The sequence below is a fragment of the Limulus polyphemus genome, unplaced genomic scaffold (assembly GCF_000517525.1).
Source record: "Limulus polyphemus unplaced genomic scaffold, Limulus_polyphemus-2.1.2 Scaffold1325, whole genome shotgun sequence".
Classification (NCBI taxonomy): domain Eukaryota; kingdom Metazoa; phylum Arthropoda; class Merostomata; order Xiphosura; family Limulidae; genus Limulus; species Limulus polyphemus.
In genome coordinates this window covers 215,010-232,936 of record NW_013666935.1, presented here as the reverse complement: position 1 = coordinate 232,936, position 17,927 = coordinate 215,010, and the positions used below count along the sequence as shown (strand labels likewise).

At 32.2% G+C, this 17,927-nt stretch overlaps 1 protein-coding gene across 1 annotated transcript in view; it reads right to left on the bottom strand.

Moving 5' to 3' along the window:
* Positions 1-17,927, bottom strand: part of LOC106463107 (sushi, von Willebrand factor type A, EGF and pentraxin domain-containing protein 1-like) — a 50,923-nt gene that overhangs the window by 26,019 nt on the left and 6,977 nt on the right. The window contains exons 2-10 of the mRNA XM_013923077.2: positions 17,272-17,433; positions 13,625-13,807; positions 12,477-12,656; positions 11,733-11,918; positions 10,956-11,204; positions 9,464-9,594; positions 7,911-8,019; positions 6,716-6,916; positions 4,043-4,338 (exon numbers count right to left, since the gene is read on the bottom strand). Of these exons, the coding sequence (XP_013778531.1) occupies positions 4,043-4,338; positions 6,716-6,916; positions 7,911-8,019; positions 9,464-9,594; positions 10,956-11,204; positions 11,733-11,918; positions 12,477-12,656; positions 13,625-13,807; positions 17,272-17,433 (1,697 nt within the window). The remainder of the gene's footprint in view (positions 1-4,042; positions 4,339-6,715; positions 6,917-7,910; positions 8,020-9,463; positions 9,595-10,955; positions 11,205-11,732; positions 11,919-12,476; positions 12,657-13,624; positions 13,808-17,271; positions 17,434-17,927) is intronic.

The window sequence follows — 17,927 nt, the reverse complement described above, 5'->3', positions numbered from 1 at the left end:
ACATTACCTAACGTCACCAGTAGGAAAAATATCGGCGTGTGATTATCGAGAAGGACAAAGCTAGCTAGGTTCCTGTTAAGTGAATTATACCTACGTCAATTCGTAATCAACCCGCTCATCGTGAACCCTCAAAAAGATATCGAAGAAGTTCCAGACTAAAAGGAAGACTTTATATTGCTTGTAAGTTTGTGAAACTTTTGTTCATAAATCATTGTTTGTAATAACTATTTGTAATAACTGTTATTGTAAATTGTATTGTCGTGTGTATATCAAAACGTATTTGTGTTAAAAAAGAAAACTATGTGTATCAATTTTGTTGGCACTATATATCGCCTTTTACTTAACTACTAAATCCAAAGTACAATATAACTACTAAATTTAAATTTATAAGTTAACGCAGTTTCAGGCCATTTGAAATTCTAAAACGTAACAGCGGTCAATTTTGACACCAGAAAAGTCGTGAAAACACAGAAAAATATAAAATTGTCTATATCACTGTTTGGGGTCTGCAAGAAGGTATTTTTGTACCAAATACCATGTTAGTTGGTTCACATATACATGAAGAGTTGACGAAAACCCCAAATTGTGCTTTCCTTGCTGAAAAATTGAGCTAAAGATAAAAATTCCAAAAATGTCTATATCTCTATTTGGGACCTGTAAAAAAATGTGCTATTTGTGCTAATTTTCATCTTAATTGCTGTAAATATGACCGCACAGGAGCCCAAAATATATATTCTTCGGTAGTTTTACTTTGGATTCCATAAAATCCTTTAAAAGGCTTAAATAAAAAAGGAATACGGGCGTTGAGAAATGAAGGAATGGCGGACGATTGAATAATGTTTAGAAGAAGAATAAAGAAAAAAGAAGAAACTCGGGGGGGGGGGGGCACTAGGTAGAGCGCATACCTACGCCACGCAGTGTTGATCATATTTGACTCTCAAAAAAAAAATGTGTCCACGTGTCAGTCATTATCAACGGACACAGACCATTTCTAGAAGGACGATGAAAAATAATATCCTACATGTGTCCACCATATTTCATCAAAATTCGATAATTTTTGACTGGGTTATAGACTAAAAATAGTGTGAAAAATCAGTCCCCATGTTAACAGATATAGATCTATTTTTATTTTTATGATTTTGCTGTGATCTTGATCTTTGACCTTGACCCTCTAAAAATGATCACTTGTAAGTTGGGTCATAATCCAAATGTATACGTACTTTCGTCCAAATCTATTGAACCATTTTCGAGAAATCTTGCTGACAAACACACACACACACAGGGGGTGAAACATAACCTCCGTCACCTTCGGTGGCGAAGGTAACAATAGAAAAACAGTATGTGTCTTAGCGAAGACATAATAAGTACAAACTAATGTTAGCTTTAAAGAAGGCATGTAGTACATTTAAGGCAAAGGTCGATTTTTTTGTGATTGTTAACCTGTCTAATATTTGAAGTAAAAACTGAAGTAGTTCGGATATATCTGATGGTGGATAAATAAAGATAGTTAAAACAAGTTTTATTAATTTTTAACTCCTATAGTATCTAATAACACTTATAAATGTAAAAACAATGTGTATATTAGGTTTAATTATTTAACATTAATCATAAACAAATACACCATTCTGTGATTACTGGTATTGATATTTTAGACAACAATAGCTAAAATATCAGGCCACAGACCTCTAGAATTCAGGTTAAGCGTCCCTAATTTTGAACTACTGATCAGAGAGGAAGCTGCCGATCAGCAGCACTCGTCGAGATAAGAGTTTATCCAGCTTTGATTCAAACAACAAGATTGACTACCACTCTTAGAACAGCCACAGCTGAAATTACGATGCATGTTTAGCACCAGGGTGCAAACCTTAAAACTTTATGATCTGCAGCCCAGCACGCTAACCACTGGGACTTGTTCAGCCCATTTTTATTATAGTAAAGTGAAGAATAATTGTGAATTATTTTTACCCAATATTTAATTTTAAAAGTCACAAGCAGATAGCTACGCATGAAATGAAGTCACGAAGAAACATTTACAAGCAATAATACTATGTGCGAAAATATTTCAAATAAATATACTTTTATAAATTAATGCTCCCAGTGATAACAGTTCCATAAGATATCAATGACCATGATGATGTTCTGAAGACTCGAGAAGATACGAAGGTATGAGAAGAAAAAGTGCAAGAAATGTGTCATAAAAATTGGTCGCTTAATTAAGGAAAATAAACCTTAGTATATAGCGTTTATTTAGAAATCAGAAAAAAAAGAGATTTCCCAAAAATTTCTTGAAATAGTCTATCCAAGTGTTATTCCAAAAATGTATCTTAATGTGGAAAAAAAAATTGTATATAAATACATTGACTTTCCTTTAGAAACCTAGTTAAAGTCATAAGTACATCATGAATGCTAACTGAAGCTTACAGAACTAGAAATATGAGTATGATTTTTGGAGGCTAAGCTGACCTGAAGAAATATAATATTAGATTCTTCTATTGCTAAATTTAATTTTTTTTTATAAGACGTGTAAATAAGTTTATTGATAAACAAAATACGATAAAGATTCAAAGTAATCATGAGAAACTCACGAGTATTATTTTTTGAGTTATTATATCAAATACAAGCAATGCAAATCATCCGATAATATATCATTATTATATGAAAACTTACAATTTATTCACGAGTAACAAACTAGAAGCTCACAACATTCAACAGCAGTCCTCTGATGTTCAAGTATGTGCGTGTGAACACGAGTTTGAGTATGTAGTTCCTGATGTTGAAATATGTTAAATATTCTGAGGTTTGGGTCGTGGGATACATGGCACCTTGATTTCTGTGGCTAACCTTAGACGGTACCACTTACGAAATGCTTCCAATTTTAAGAATTTCTAATTTTGAGGGCGAAGATCAAACAATCCTGTACTAGCTTTTTACTATTTATACAAATTATGGAAACGCATTTAAATTAGCTACTTATCCACATAAGTAACAAATCGCTCTGACTGGGCCTGTAAAATGTTTCTAACACTTCTTTAGTGGTCGGAATGAAATGCGACCACTCTTCACAGGGAGAAATGTTCATACAAGCGAGATTTTTAAAGACTTTGGTTGGTTTTAGGCACAGAACTGTACAATGAGATATCTGTGCAGTGCCCATCGCAGAGATCGAATCCTAAGATTTAGCATCTTAAACCAATGAATTCTCCTAATACAGCTCCAATGGATTTTTGTGTTTTGGGTCAATTGAAATATACGCTTGAAAACTACAGACTCAGACATTACCAAGTTTATAAGTATGAGACAGCATTGGCATTAATGTATTCAGATGAAGCCAGGTATCATGGGAACATCACCATAGAGACATTGTTAATAAATAGAAGAATCAAATAGAGCATTATTAGGCACAATTACGCCGAACTTTATCATCATTTTAAAAAGTGTAAATGACCTTTTAAAATGTATTACTTTAATATGATTTTTCCCCATTACGACCTCAATCCCAACTAGTTTGATGGTCGACCGGTGTTTTTATAAGCCAAAAATGTTAACATCCGGGTGACTGGCTCAGTATGCAACCATATAGGACAAGCATGTGTGGCGACGAGAGTTCGAACCCACGACCCTCAAATTGCGAGTTAAGCGCCCTAATAAGCAGACAATACTAAACCCTCAAAATGTTAATTTTGTTAAAGTACTTTCATCATTATGAAGAAAAAGAAAGATGTACGGAATAAGAATTTTTAAAAGAAAGAAAGAATTTATATGTGTTGAAAGTGTTATTAAGTTCCCTTTAATAGTTACCCGATTACTTGAGTAAACATTTGATAGATATATTAGAAAAACATGTCGCTAATAAATACGTTAACTTATGTGTGTTTTTCATTCTGATTGATAAAATATAAATTATATTTTAATTCTTTTACATCTTTTTATAATTTTAAATCGGTAATACTAGTATTATACTGTAATTAACGTAAGTTTTAATAAATATTTCAGAGCTGATAGTAAACCGTTTTATAATGCTTGATAATAAAACTTAACTTACATTTTGACTTGCAGATACTGTAAATTCCACCTCAATCTCCAGCATATGGTCAAGCAGTAATCTCGAGATTTCTCTTTTCTTTCTGGCTAGAGTCAGATTGACCTTACCACATTTAACCCGAACCTGCTCAATAGTGCAAGATCCCTCTGACGTACAGTACTGTGAGGTATTGAACTGCTTCGTAAAATGACTTAGAAAAAGTGTTTTGATAACTTCTTGAACACGTGGATCAGAACAGTTCCCTGCAAAGTACTGACCGCTAACAGCCTTTCTAACCTTTGATGGAACATACCATTCTGTAAATGTGTTAAATATTAGAAAGACAATAACAGCAATAATCACAGTAAACTGGACACTGTGTGGTTTGACTGTTGGAAGACATCGTGTAAAGTATCGATAATTCACCCTAAAAAGACGTTATTGAATTGCTGTTACTCTAATTTTTTGGTACAAACATTTTAACGATTAATAAAAAAAAATGTGACAGTTCCAGTAGTCAAGAAAATAAAGATTTTTTAACAAAAAAGTGCATAAAATCTTTTGCATTCTTGTACAGAATGTGATTTAGTTGTTGTAAGAAATACAGAGACACAGTTTGGCGGCCATATTGACCTAATTTATTTAGACGAGTAAACAAACGAGCATGTGGCTTTTGACAAATTATGTTAAAAGTGCTTAAAATGTTAAACACCTATCTGTATGCCTTCAAATCCTTTTGTTATGTTAAATTATTCGAAAGATTTTGTAGCGTTAAGTCAACTTTATGAAATAGTTTTGATAACTGAGCATTGAAACCAATAATTACTTGTTGCACTGTATTATCATCAAGTAATTATAGGCATATTATTCTTATATCAGTTGTGGGAAAAGTTTTAGAAATTCTGGTGAAAGATGCTTTGCAAAGTCATTTAACAAAGTTTATAATTTTATTGGATAGTCAACATGGTTTCACTAAGGATAAATATTGCCTTACAAATCATTTGACATTCTTTGAAAAGGTTACTGCTTATAAAATTATCTCTATAGATGTGAGGGATAAGTTAGCAAACTGGATAGAAGAGAGCCTGGATGGAAGAAAGCAGAAGGTTTTATACATTTTTATCAAAGTGAATTAATGTTACAAGTGGGGTACCTCAGGGCTCAGTATTAGGACCTTTGTTCTTTTTTGATTTACATCATTGACAGATGAAGGAAGGGTGAATAAGATGAGATGGAGCAGCTCGAAGTTATATGGAATAGGTTTGTTCATATACAGCCAAATCTAATATATGTAGATGGTTGTTAACTATAATATAAGCCTAAAAAAGCTTCTATTATCGTTCATATGGTTGTAGTTGTCCCACTTATTTTTCTCTTGGAAAACTCAAGTGCACTATTAAACCTTACCTTTGAAAGGCGTGAGGTTTGATAAGTTATATTTATATGTGTATCTCTGTATTTAACCGCCTGATGACATATGTAGTTTGGTGTAGAAAGAATGAATGTAACCTGGAGAGAATCTGCTTTGTTTACTCGTCAAAATGCTCAGCCTCGTTCTCGCGACAACCTTGACACACCATATAAGGAAAACCGTGTCTCTCTCTCTGTGTTGTGTAATATGTCAACAATTCAACCTTCAAATACATTGTTGATATTTTTATTTTATGGTACAAACAATTTCAGAAGTAATAAAATAATAATTCCAGTAGCCAAGACAAAGAAAAAAGTTTTGGCAAAAAAAATATGCTTCATAGATTATATATTAATGTAAAGAATGTGCACAAATTGTTCAACAGAACACGACACAGAAAAATACAAATTATTTCAAGTATTTTTATAAGATACCGAAAAGGCTACTTTGGAATGTATTAAATTGGTTTCAAGCCTGATTCTCCTAATAAAAGAATCAACGATTACAAAATTTATTTTGCACGTTTTTAAACATGCTCATTACATATTCCTGATATACCTTTCATAATAAAAAATAAGGTAACACCTAAACTTTTTGTTATTTTATAACAAACCAAACTAACTGAAATATATTAAACAAAAAATGCTTCTGTATCTAGAAATAATAAAGAAAGTATTTTTTTTTAATTTAAGTCCAAAGTAAAAATTTGAAATAAAATAAGTATTTATTCTTTTTATTTACCTGTTATTGGTTCAGTAGTTTTTGTTCTTTCTAACGGTAACGTCGCTTTTCCTAAAATACCACACCTTCGGTAACTTTTGTTTAATTTCACACTTGGTTTCTTATCGTTTCGAGCATAACCTTCTATGTCTAAATGTGCAAGTTATTGACATTTTTTTTTCTAACCAAAAATGAAGCAGAATAGTATTCAAATCATAAAGGGGTCTAACAGATAACAAATCGATAAAACTTAATGATAGTGAAACGTAAGTTATATTTGTAGGTCTCACTAACACAAACTTTTGAATTCGGTCCTATTCATATGTGAATAACCCCCAGTGGCACAGCGGTATGTCTGCGGACTTACAATGCTAGAAACCGGGTTTCGATACCCGTGGTGGGCAGAGCACAGATAGCCCATTGTGTAGCTTGTGCTTAACTACAAAAAAACATAAACAAACATGTATGTGAATATTAAAAGACCAGAAAATATACAAATTCCCTTGCATAATGTATATTTTTGATATACACATTTACATTGAAATGTAATTATTGCTACATACCTGCACAATCCGGCCATGGAAGTGGATAGTTGAGGGGATCAGTCTCCCAATCTGATGTGCTCTCACAAATGTACCATTCCGCAGGTTTTGTAATGAAATCAAAGTTTTCATTACAGTATACCTGACAGAACTGTCCGTACAACCAATCATCACAAGCTAAGGCACCATTTACTGGGGGTGGGTAAAATGGGCAGTGATTCTCTGTAAAAACAATTTAGTACCATGAAAACACATATTCTATGAGGAAAGAAGTATTTTTAAATTGAAAATAGGAAAGCTGAGTTTCATATTTCTTAACTTCCTTTTCTTTATTCCACAGTAAAATGTTACAAATATTTATTTACAAACACATTCTAAGCTAACTCAAGACCTAAGAGACATGAAGGCAAAATAGTCAGTACTTTAACAATTAACTATGGAAAACATCAAAAGACACTTAAAACAGTAACGTGATCGCCAGTAGGCTTGATCATTTTAGGAAAACCATGAATATATTTTTGGTTTATTTAATTAGTAAGAATTTTGAGACAAGTTTCTCAGTTTTGTTTTTGATTTGTTACTATAGATATATGGTTGTGTAAAACATAACAAATAGAATTCTAATGTTCAAAAATATTTTAAAAAACATAAGGAAACAACTAAAATAGGAAATAAAAGGTGACTTGACCTTTTACAACAGAAGGACAAAGTGGTGTACCAAAACACAGCACATACAATTCATGATTAGATTCAAAATGACAAAACCATTGTTTTAGAATAGAACAACCAGATCTAAAGACTATGGGTTATCTTTGGAACCTTCTGAATGGATCGATTTCTTTAAATAGTTACATCATAGACTTATACCTTTCTGAAGACGTCGTTGTTCTAACTTTGCAGATCTTTAATCCTCCAAGTTTATCTCTGCAATTGTCGCCCTGAACATGACAGTTGTCACCCATTTTATCTTCCATCGATATAGACAAATTACATCAAATACTTGATGAAAACCTGTTTTGTTCCCAGCATTCATTAGTGCTTTTCATAATTCTAACGGAAGATTCATCTTGTCCCACTTCAGAAACTCATATATAAACGATTGTCTTGCATTTGACCAGAACACGAGTAATAAGAACTCAAATTTAAAAGCAAAAACGAACAAACAAAAATTAATTCCATATTTTGAGGAGTTTTGTATTACGATAAAGATACTTACTTTTTACAATGATTTCAAATTTACAAGATGCTCTGTTACCACTGGGATCTTCAGCATAGTAAACCACAGAGGTGACACCTGGTGGAAATCTTTTTCCAGAATTTTCATTCTAAGTTCATAAAAAACATTAGTTTAGTGTCTATAGCATTATTATCACTACAATGCAACTTTCTGTCATTGTGTAGATAATGTTTGTTTCAGGTTTTCTTTCGCAAGATAATTTAGTACCCAATAAAAACAGTCACATAAAAAGACTTACAGTATTGGAAATGATGAGAAAAGGGTTATAAAAAGAAAATACCACGGGAATGCCTCTCCTTTATTTAGTGAAAATGAATTACACCAGGGTACAGTCACATGTAGATAATTTACACTGTTATTGGTTATAATTCACCCGATCTGATAGTGCCACACAATTTAAAGCTTATAATAGTATAAATACTCATATTATGTCCAGCAGTAGTAGTAATGTGGTACAGTTATGCTTTCCACACTGAAAAACTGCATGGCAGGAGTGTATATATATAAATGTATATATTTCTATTTTATGTCGACTGTTCTAGTTTATTTCTAAGATACGCATAAATCACTTTGCGAAGTATGTCATTAAAGTGATCTATAGAGTAATGCATTTTAAGTGATTTGTAGTTTGGAGCTATGTTATTCTTTTCAAACTTGGAACAAAGAAATATGCATATTTATTGTGGAACTTTATTCACCTTTCAACAATGTTAGAGTAAGGAGGGTTATGCTATTAATAAAGCTCAACTCTGAAATTGTTTAACTGAATCTTTATAAAAAAACTTACTCTATTACTTCAATTTCCGTGTCATTTGCTACTGCATTTAATTTTTTTACTTACATTTTGTGAGCTTTAAATTTATTATTCATTTTATTATTTCTTTATTTTACGCCTTTTCAATTCATCAACTTTATCATCTTTTAAGTCATATAATTTGTTTGGGATGATAAACTCCAGTCAAAAGCAAAAAACATTTTCAGGGGTAAACCTGAACTTTCTAAGAAGAAATGTTTATCAAGCTATTATAAATTTGTCCATTTCAATAATGTTAATATTAATATATAATAGACAGTCTGTTCCGTGTACATTACAAGCATTGTTGACCAACATAGAAATGATAGTGTCTTCCTACAATGAAAATGTTTTTAAACAAATGAAATGATATTGAAACAAATTAGATGTATTATTCTATGTTGTAAACACTAATGTAATTCAAACAATTTATTATACTTGGAGAATAAATTTCCACAAAGCGATACCATGTCCATGAGATTATTGAAAAAAAACTTAACGTATTTGGTGGGGGTCACACTCATTTTGCTCAAAATGCAAATACATTTTATAACCTTCCTCATGAGAAATAAAGCTACGCGTAATCTACAAAATCTTAATGTCAGACTTTAGGTACAATATACATATTTCACTTATAAGCACGCAGACAAAAAATTTGTTTCATCAACTGCACTTGATTTTTGAATTTTGAACTGATTAATACTACTAGCTTTTTACAAAATATGTAAACGATACTTACTGAAAAAATTTTCAACTCATCTAAAGAATTGTCCCAGAACACAGGTTCTCTCCATGATACTTCTATATCTAGTTCATTGGTCTCTAACTCAATTGTTGAAGGACAAGAGAGAACTATAGGACGTTCGTTGTCTGTTTTAAATAATTCGAAAACATATTAAACTTTATAAAATCAAAAGCACACATATACGAAGGTAACTTTCTTATCACTACTGGCAACTAATTCAAGCATATAAAATAGTATCAAACATTGGTATGTGGAATAAAAATATCCTGTATAAATAGTTTATGGCGAAGTCAGAAATCAGTCCTATCCACTTCCTTTAGCATAATTGCACCTAATACTCTACATTTATTTTGGATTAAAATTGAGATCGAGATCCGAGATCTGCTATCTCGACCAATTGATATTTTGAATAAATTCCCAAAGTTTCTGGCACTTGACATATTGATATTTTACTATATTCATGAACAGTAAAGATTAGCAAAAGTAGACGAGTTGTTTACTTAAAAGATTGACAGGCTAGTTTGCACTGAAAACATTTTTGTCACGCTAATACATGCCTCTACAACACAAGCCAGTATGACACAGTTTAACAACAATAAACAAGTAAGCCCAATTTGACTATGAAGTGTTATGTTAGTTCCCAATTTTTTGACATTGCAGTAGGACTAACTAGATGCCACTAAGTAGTAAAGACAATTTTATAAAGAGAAAGAACAGCATATACATTTTTTTTTTTTTGCATTGGCGCAGTCACTATAAAAACTGAACACTTACAGATACTAAAACAGTGAGAAATAATTACACTGGGTTCATAAAAATTAGATTTAAAGTCAGTCGGTCTGTTGGGTAAAACATCGTTATATCAGAATAAATATTTAACTGTTTGTCTACTAGATAACACACAAGTATCACATTAAGTACCTACATTTAGTCATTGACTTAATAGTTCATAAATACACAGGAGCTAATTATTACGGATGATTTAATAATGTAATGCAAAAATATGATGTGACTCGCTGTGTGACATATGAATAAAACTGTCAGTGTAATTAATAACATAGTTACATGGAATATAGCTCGTACTGTAACAGTAACTGTATATAGTAATTAGTATGTTGAGTGATATAAAATCAAAATAGTAAGTACCTATGGCGGTTTTGTAATTGAGAAATCATTCAGAAAGTATCTAAATTGTCGCCTTCAGTGACTAAGTGCTAAAAACCGGGTTTCGATACCTGTGGTGGGCAAAACGCAGACAACCCATTGTTTACCTTTTCACTTATACACAAACAATCTACAATGTGTGAAACTCAATTTCCTAGAAATCTACATCAACCTTGTCTCATTTAATCTCTTTTAATAAGTGTGCTCTAGATTATCATGCATTCTAAACTGTATTAAAATAATTGAAATTTGAAGCGCCAAGCTATCGGAATGAGTAAATATTCTCGCCATTAAGAAATAAACAAACTCTGAGTAACTGTACCTTTCACAGTGATTGAAGTTTTGCAGTTAGATGATAATAACGCTGAGTCCGTTGCCTTGAAAGAAATTACAGTAGTTCCTATAGGTAACTTTGCTGGAAACTTCAGTGCAGGAGACCAGGCGACTTTTGGCTTGATATCACTATTATCTGAGGCATGAGGTTCTGGTAACTTGACATGAGCGTAGTTCTTCTTCGGCTCTGTTGAGAACACTTTCGATGGTGGACATTTTAAACTAGGAGGCTCAATATCTGTATAAGTTCGAAATTATCTGACTGAAGGGCATTTCAAAACTTAATTTCAAACTTAATTTTTACTATCATAACATAGTTGTTTAAATATCATATATGATTGGCACGATTATAATCACTACTTATTATGTTAACCATTTATAATTCAGAAAATATTAGTTTGGAAATGACACAAGAGCAATATTTATTATATTAAAATGTGTTATAAAACTTTAATGGTTCTTAATAAAAAGTAACATCATATAAATTTCAAGGCAGGTATGATACTTAGAAAGTTATTTACGAATTAAGAGTAAACATATGAAAAAAATATAATTTAAAGAACAAATTGAAGTTTCTTAAGGAATCAAGTTTGAAATAATGTTGCAAAAACGCCAGCATAAAATAAAAATAAGATGTTCTACTATTCAAAAATAAGAGAGGTTTAATTATGTGTTTGAATAACATACTTAAGATACATGCCGCTGATCACGAGCTTCTGTAATTAAACGTGTAAGTCTGTACTTTATTGTATGACTGATAACTTACCTCGACATGTTGGTATTTTGTCACTCCAGTTGCCATGTTTGGTACATTGTAAGAATGGGCTGCTTTCTATCTGAAATCCAGGGAGACAGGAAAACAAACAGACTTTGTTGAATTCTTGATGCTTACCAGGTGTGCACATTTGAAGTATCCCAAATCGAGGAAACTTCAGGGCTGGACACATCACAGCTATTAATGGTGAAAGAAAAATCACCATCAATTATGTAGTTAATTGAAGAACATATCCTGAACGTCAAAATAACTGTTACCAAATATTTAATTTAAACATTACATGAAGTTTTAGTGAAATAACTGTCATTTTTTAACAATTATTTGGGGCGTCGAGATATTAAAGCACATAAGTACCACTCAGGGTTTCGTGAAATTTATGGATATTTAAGTCTTTAATCTCTAAAACGTCTAACTTTATTTTGTTTTGTTTTTAAGATAAGAATATACTGTTTCTTTTGATCGAAATACTTATTGTAAATATGCCGTCATATGTTACTGTAGCACACAAGCCTCATGAAAAATAGCATTTCCAGAATTTCATATAATTATTTGGAATAAGATTAATATTTGTAAAATTGTGATTAGAAAACATAACTTCTTGTAAAAAGCTTGAAGTCGAATAAATCTTAATTTATCTGAAATCCAAAGACTTGATGAATTTCCAACAGACTGTATACGTACTACAACATAAATTATAGTAACAGAAGTACACGAGACATGTTATAATATACTAACGTTCGCAGGATATTTCTTGCCCTGACCAAACTTTTGTTGCTAAACATGTCTTCTTCTTTTGTCCAATTAACATATATCCCGGTTCACAGTCAAACGTACAAGAAGAACCGACCAAGAAATCAGGATCATCACACTTCTTCTGTCCATATGGTGGAGCAATGGGTTCTTTGCACCGAATCCCTTAGAAATAGTTTTTATTTATTAGACCTAAATTATGTCTTTTCTATCATTTTTATTCACATGACAAGACTACTAATGCAAAGCAGTTCAAAGCAGGATGACTCGAGACAGCAGCTATTGACTAGCAATATTAATCATTCATCAGGATATAAATTTATAATATGTAGCAATATGTTAACAGTTTTGAATACACTAGCGTAATAAAGGTACTGTTTTAATGGATGATAGAGGTATGCAACTTTATACGCAGACAAGGTGCCCGGTCCTTTTATATTCAAATGAATGATAATATCCATTGCAATTCTGTTAATTTAAATCTGGCTAATCCATACATAGAAACTGAGTAATATAATATAGCTTAAATCTGGCAAGAGCCAACACAAAAATCTCTGGAATAAAACTTAGGGAAAATTTTACGATTCTTAAGGGCAGAAAAGCTTTACAAAAGTATAATTTGCTGCGAACTGATGGCGTTAATCAGAACATTATACACATGCTAGCGTATAGCCCGTCAAAAATGACGGGGCAAGTACTACACTTATAAGGTTTCACGACACCCCGTCACAGCCCCCGTCACTAAAATCGTAATGGGCGGATAGTAATTGAACTATTCTATCTGGATAAATGCATCTTGGCTTTTATGATTCCTCCTATTTCGAGAAATCAAACGTGACGTGAGGTGACACACAGTGGCTTTTATATAGTTATATATTTTCTTGATTTGAACTCAGTAATCCAAAAACAGGGAATGATTACTAAACTGACAACAAGAGGTTTTTCAAGCTAACAAAACGTTTAATAATACTTGAAAATTTAATTGTTGCACAATCACAATATGTGCGATGTGGGAACATTAACTTCATATACCATGTACAGTGAAACAATTAAACGATATTGGGAATATGTTTTTCAGTAACAATATAAAAAGCTTTTAAAATAATGTTATTTGTTTATAAGAGGAAACTTACTTTGACAGACAGTTTCTGTAGCGGTCCAAGTGCCTGTCTCAAGACATATACGCTCTTTACTATTAGGATCTCGAAGTTCGTAACCCTTTTCACACGAGAAGAGGCACAAAGAACCAAAAGTATTACCACAAGGACGAAGAAAATTGCCATGAGAGGGGGCCTGGAGTGGCGGACATTCTACAACTATTAAAAAATTAAAGATATCTTATTAATTAATTAATTTCACAACCGCGAAAAGAAAAAGACAGAAAATAGCAAAAATGCACAATAACAGTTATATCTTGATTTTCCTTTTATATTTATGATTATGATTATTTTAAAACTATAAAAGAGTCAATGTTTATTTAATTCTAAAAATGCTGCAATTCACATTTCTCCTTCCATTACCCCCCCAGTGGCACAGCGGTATGTCTGAGGACTTACAACGCTATAATCCGGGTTTCGATACCCGTGGTAGGCAGAGCACAGACAGCCCATTGTGTAGCTTTGTAAAATAAAAGGAAACGTTACCGAAGAACTTAGTTTAGTAAGCTTTCATAGCCAACAATGAATTTGATGATATAGAACAGCATCAACAATAAATATATGAGTATAAGATATGAAACTAGTAGCTTAGCAACTAAAACCTTTAAATTAAAAAAAAATAAATTGCAATTCTTAGTAGAAAAAAGTGATACTTGTGGACTGCTTATAATGTTTAGTGTTATATCTCTTTACAATATAAATATTAAAAAAAGAACTCTAAGCCACTACAGAATACTACTCATTTTAGATCGATACTAGATGATCTTGGTGATTTGGTGGAACTCTTTTATAGACACGTGAAGCATCCGCTGCTACGAATAATGATTGGTGGTTGACGTGAGAACATGGTAAAAAGAGCAGTGGTTCCATTCTTATATTTTAGCTAAAAGTGAATGTGTGCTAAACTTACGCTTCAATAAAGTTTTCTATCTCTCATTCAATTGCCTTTTTGTTTCTCTTTAAAACGTGTGTTTTGCGTTTTTGGTTGTGATTTCTATAAATAACTGACTTTCCTTCCAAAAAGTTAAACCTTGTTGCTTTATATATTTTCAGAATTATAATTTTAGTGTTCTAATTTATATTGAGTTTGATTAGAACATTTTAAAGTTACGAATTTATTTACAGCATCTATTTTTTATATTTCCTTTGAAGACCATAACCGTACAGCCACTTCTAAACAACTAGTAGTAGTGTTCCTCGGCATAAAGTCATAAAATGTACATCACACGTGTAGAAATTTTGATTACTTAATTCTTCTTAATGTATTCCTTATTTTTATGAACTATTTATTTAATTGAAAGTTTTGTTTTTATTTTTGTTTCGTCTTTGTTGGAATGTAATTAAAGAGAGATAAATGGTATGTGATATCGTTGTCCCAAATTTGTATGTATTCTTTATATTTAAACTGTCTGTTTGGAATGGATATGTGTATTTATTATGTATCTTCCAGATTTTGTCCTCAATTTCTATCCATAATCATTAGATAGTATCCATTTTAGATAAAATGGACGAGACTTAATCCCATTATCGGTATTAGCTCCATAATCAATTGTAGCATTAGATAGTATCCATTTTAAATAAAATGGACGAGACTTAATCCCATTTTCGGTATTAGCTCCATAATCAATTGTAGCCTTAGATAGTATGTATTTTAAATAAAATGGACGAGACTTAATCCCGTTTTCGGTATTAGCTCCATAATCAATTGTAGCATTAGATAGTATGCATTTTAAGTAAAATGGACGAGACTTAATCCCATTTTCGGTATTAGCTCCATAATCAATTGTAGCATTAGATAGTATGCATTTTAAATAAAATGGATGAGACTTAATCCCATTTTCGGTATTAGCTCCATAATCAATTGTAGCATTAGATAGTATGCATTTTAAGTAAAATGGACGAGACTTAATCCCATTTTCGGTATTAGCTCCATAATCAATTGTAGCGTTAGATAGTATGCATTTTAAATAAAATGGATGAGACTTAATCCCATTTGCGGTATTAGCCATGCATTCGAAATATTCCCGTTCGACCTACCGATGTTCGACTATAAAACAAACTTTATATAGACAACATATTTCTATCTCATTAAATCAGGGCTGAGGAGAGAAAGCCTATCGTCATTCGACAGCGTTCGGGTCGTTGGTTTTCTCGAATTTTGATATTTCTACTTTTGTAATCTGCGACTTTTCTAATTTTCACGATAATATCAGCATCTTTATTTTTATGAGAAGTTTCATGTTATTTATGGTTTTGAATAGTTAAATTCCGATGAAAAATGGCTTAGGACAAAATTATAAACAATTTTAAAACTAAAGGTAGTATAATTTAAAGCATTTGATCGCAGGGACATTGTAATGACGAATGCTGGCGTATTATTGTTATTCAAAGTATTTTCATACCTTTTATATGACAGATAGAGCTTTCAAAACTTCAGTTTTAGAATACACAAAGTTATAATTAGCCTATTACTACTTTTCTACTCAATTTCAGCTTGACTCTGAATGGGCAACATTACTTTTAATCAAAGTATTGTTGCTTGTAGTGGGCAGTGGAAAAAAGGCGGGGCTTAGTGACAGTCAATTATAAGCTAAATATACTAAAGTGCCTTCTGCTTTTAACTAAAAACATAGGAATAGTAACAATGAAATTTTGAGGTATTGTATTTATTAAGGAAAGAAAATATACATTGAAATTTTAACTTAATAAAGATTTTAGTATCTCTAATCCTTGCTATGAACTTTCATGAGTCTAAAATATCCTAATGGTTAGGACGCTCGATTTCCAATCCACGAGCGGCGGGATCGAAGCACGAGGCCAAACATGCTCACTCTTTTAACCATGGGGATGTAATATTGTTATTGTCAAACCCCCTATTCGTTGGTAAGAAGAGTAACCCAAGAGTTGGCGATAGGTGCTGCTGCCTGATTGCCTTCCTCCTGGTCGGCAGCTCAAAATTAGTGACGGCGCTTTGCTATTAACAAATAAAACTACAAAATTTCACTTGTACATATATCATTATTTGCATGTCACAATCACCAACTTCAAATTTTGTATCTGAAAGAATTATTTTTCTGTTTTTTTCTTTAAGCAATAATATTCTCTTAAGTTCAACTTTCTCGATCTCTGCAAAACGTAAACATAAGTATACGATAAGCTCGAAAACATACATGGGATATTTTTTAGCTTATTATGAGTGTTATTGTGATGCAACATTACATCCAGTACGCATGAACAGATTATACATATTTCGTCAGCTTAGTCTTTATATACCTTAAGATTATATATCCCATAAATTATTGTTACACGTATTCTACATGTATCATTTCACCTGAGGCTTTGTGTGTTGTGGTTCAGGGAACCTGATAAGCTCTGATGTTGAATGAAAGATTTTGTCAGCAGTAATATATAAGATGCCAAAGTGTGCTGCTATGCTATTATACAATCTTCTTACAGGAAACCCATATAGAGCCAATAAAGAAAGGTGTGATATTATTATCAGACTAACTATGTTATAATATTATATCAACTAACGAACGAAAGATCATGCTTCTCCAGCTTAGGTGTTATACATAATAAAACTCGGAATTAATTGCTATTCTCTTGCACAAAGAAGCACTTACTTGTACAAGGCTTTCCTGTTGATGGATCTCCATTGTAGCCAGTTACACACGAACAATCTTTCACAGAGGTGCTGCCCTCTCGTAGTGTTGTTGCTTTAAAAGGACAGGCAGTACAATCAGAGGTTACGTCGTGACTGTTCTTGTACGTTCCTTTTGGGCAAGCTGTAGAAATAATTGTCAGTATTGTACACATAATATACGTTTTACGTTCCTTTTGGACAAGCTGTAGAAACAATTGACAGTATTGTACACATACTTCACTCTTATAAAATTGGAGGAAATCATAGTTTTCCTAAATAAAAAATGTAACTGAATAGATTTTTTTGAATTTCTTCCTTTATCAGAAAAGTATTGAATAGTTTAAAACAAACCATCAAACTATGCTAGTCGCTCCATGGAAATGTTTAAATTATTAAGCCAAACAAAAACATACGATGATTTAACTTTTTGCGGTGTCTGTTCAAAAAAACACCCAGTGTTTTATCTTATGAATTGGCCCGGCATGGCCAGGTGGTTAAGGCACTCGACTCGCAATCTGAGGGTCTCACACCAAACATGCTCGCCCTTTCAGACGTGGGGGCGTTATAATGTGACGGTAAATCCCACTTGTTGGTAAAAGCGTAGCCCAAGACTTGGCGGTGGGTGGGGATGACTAG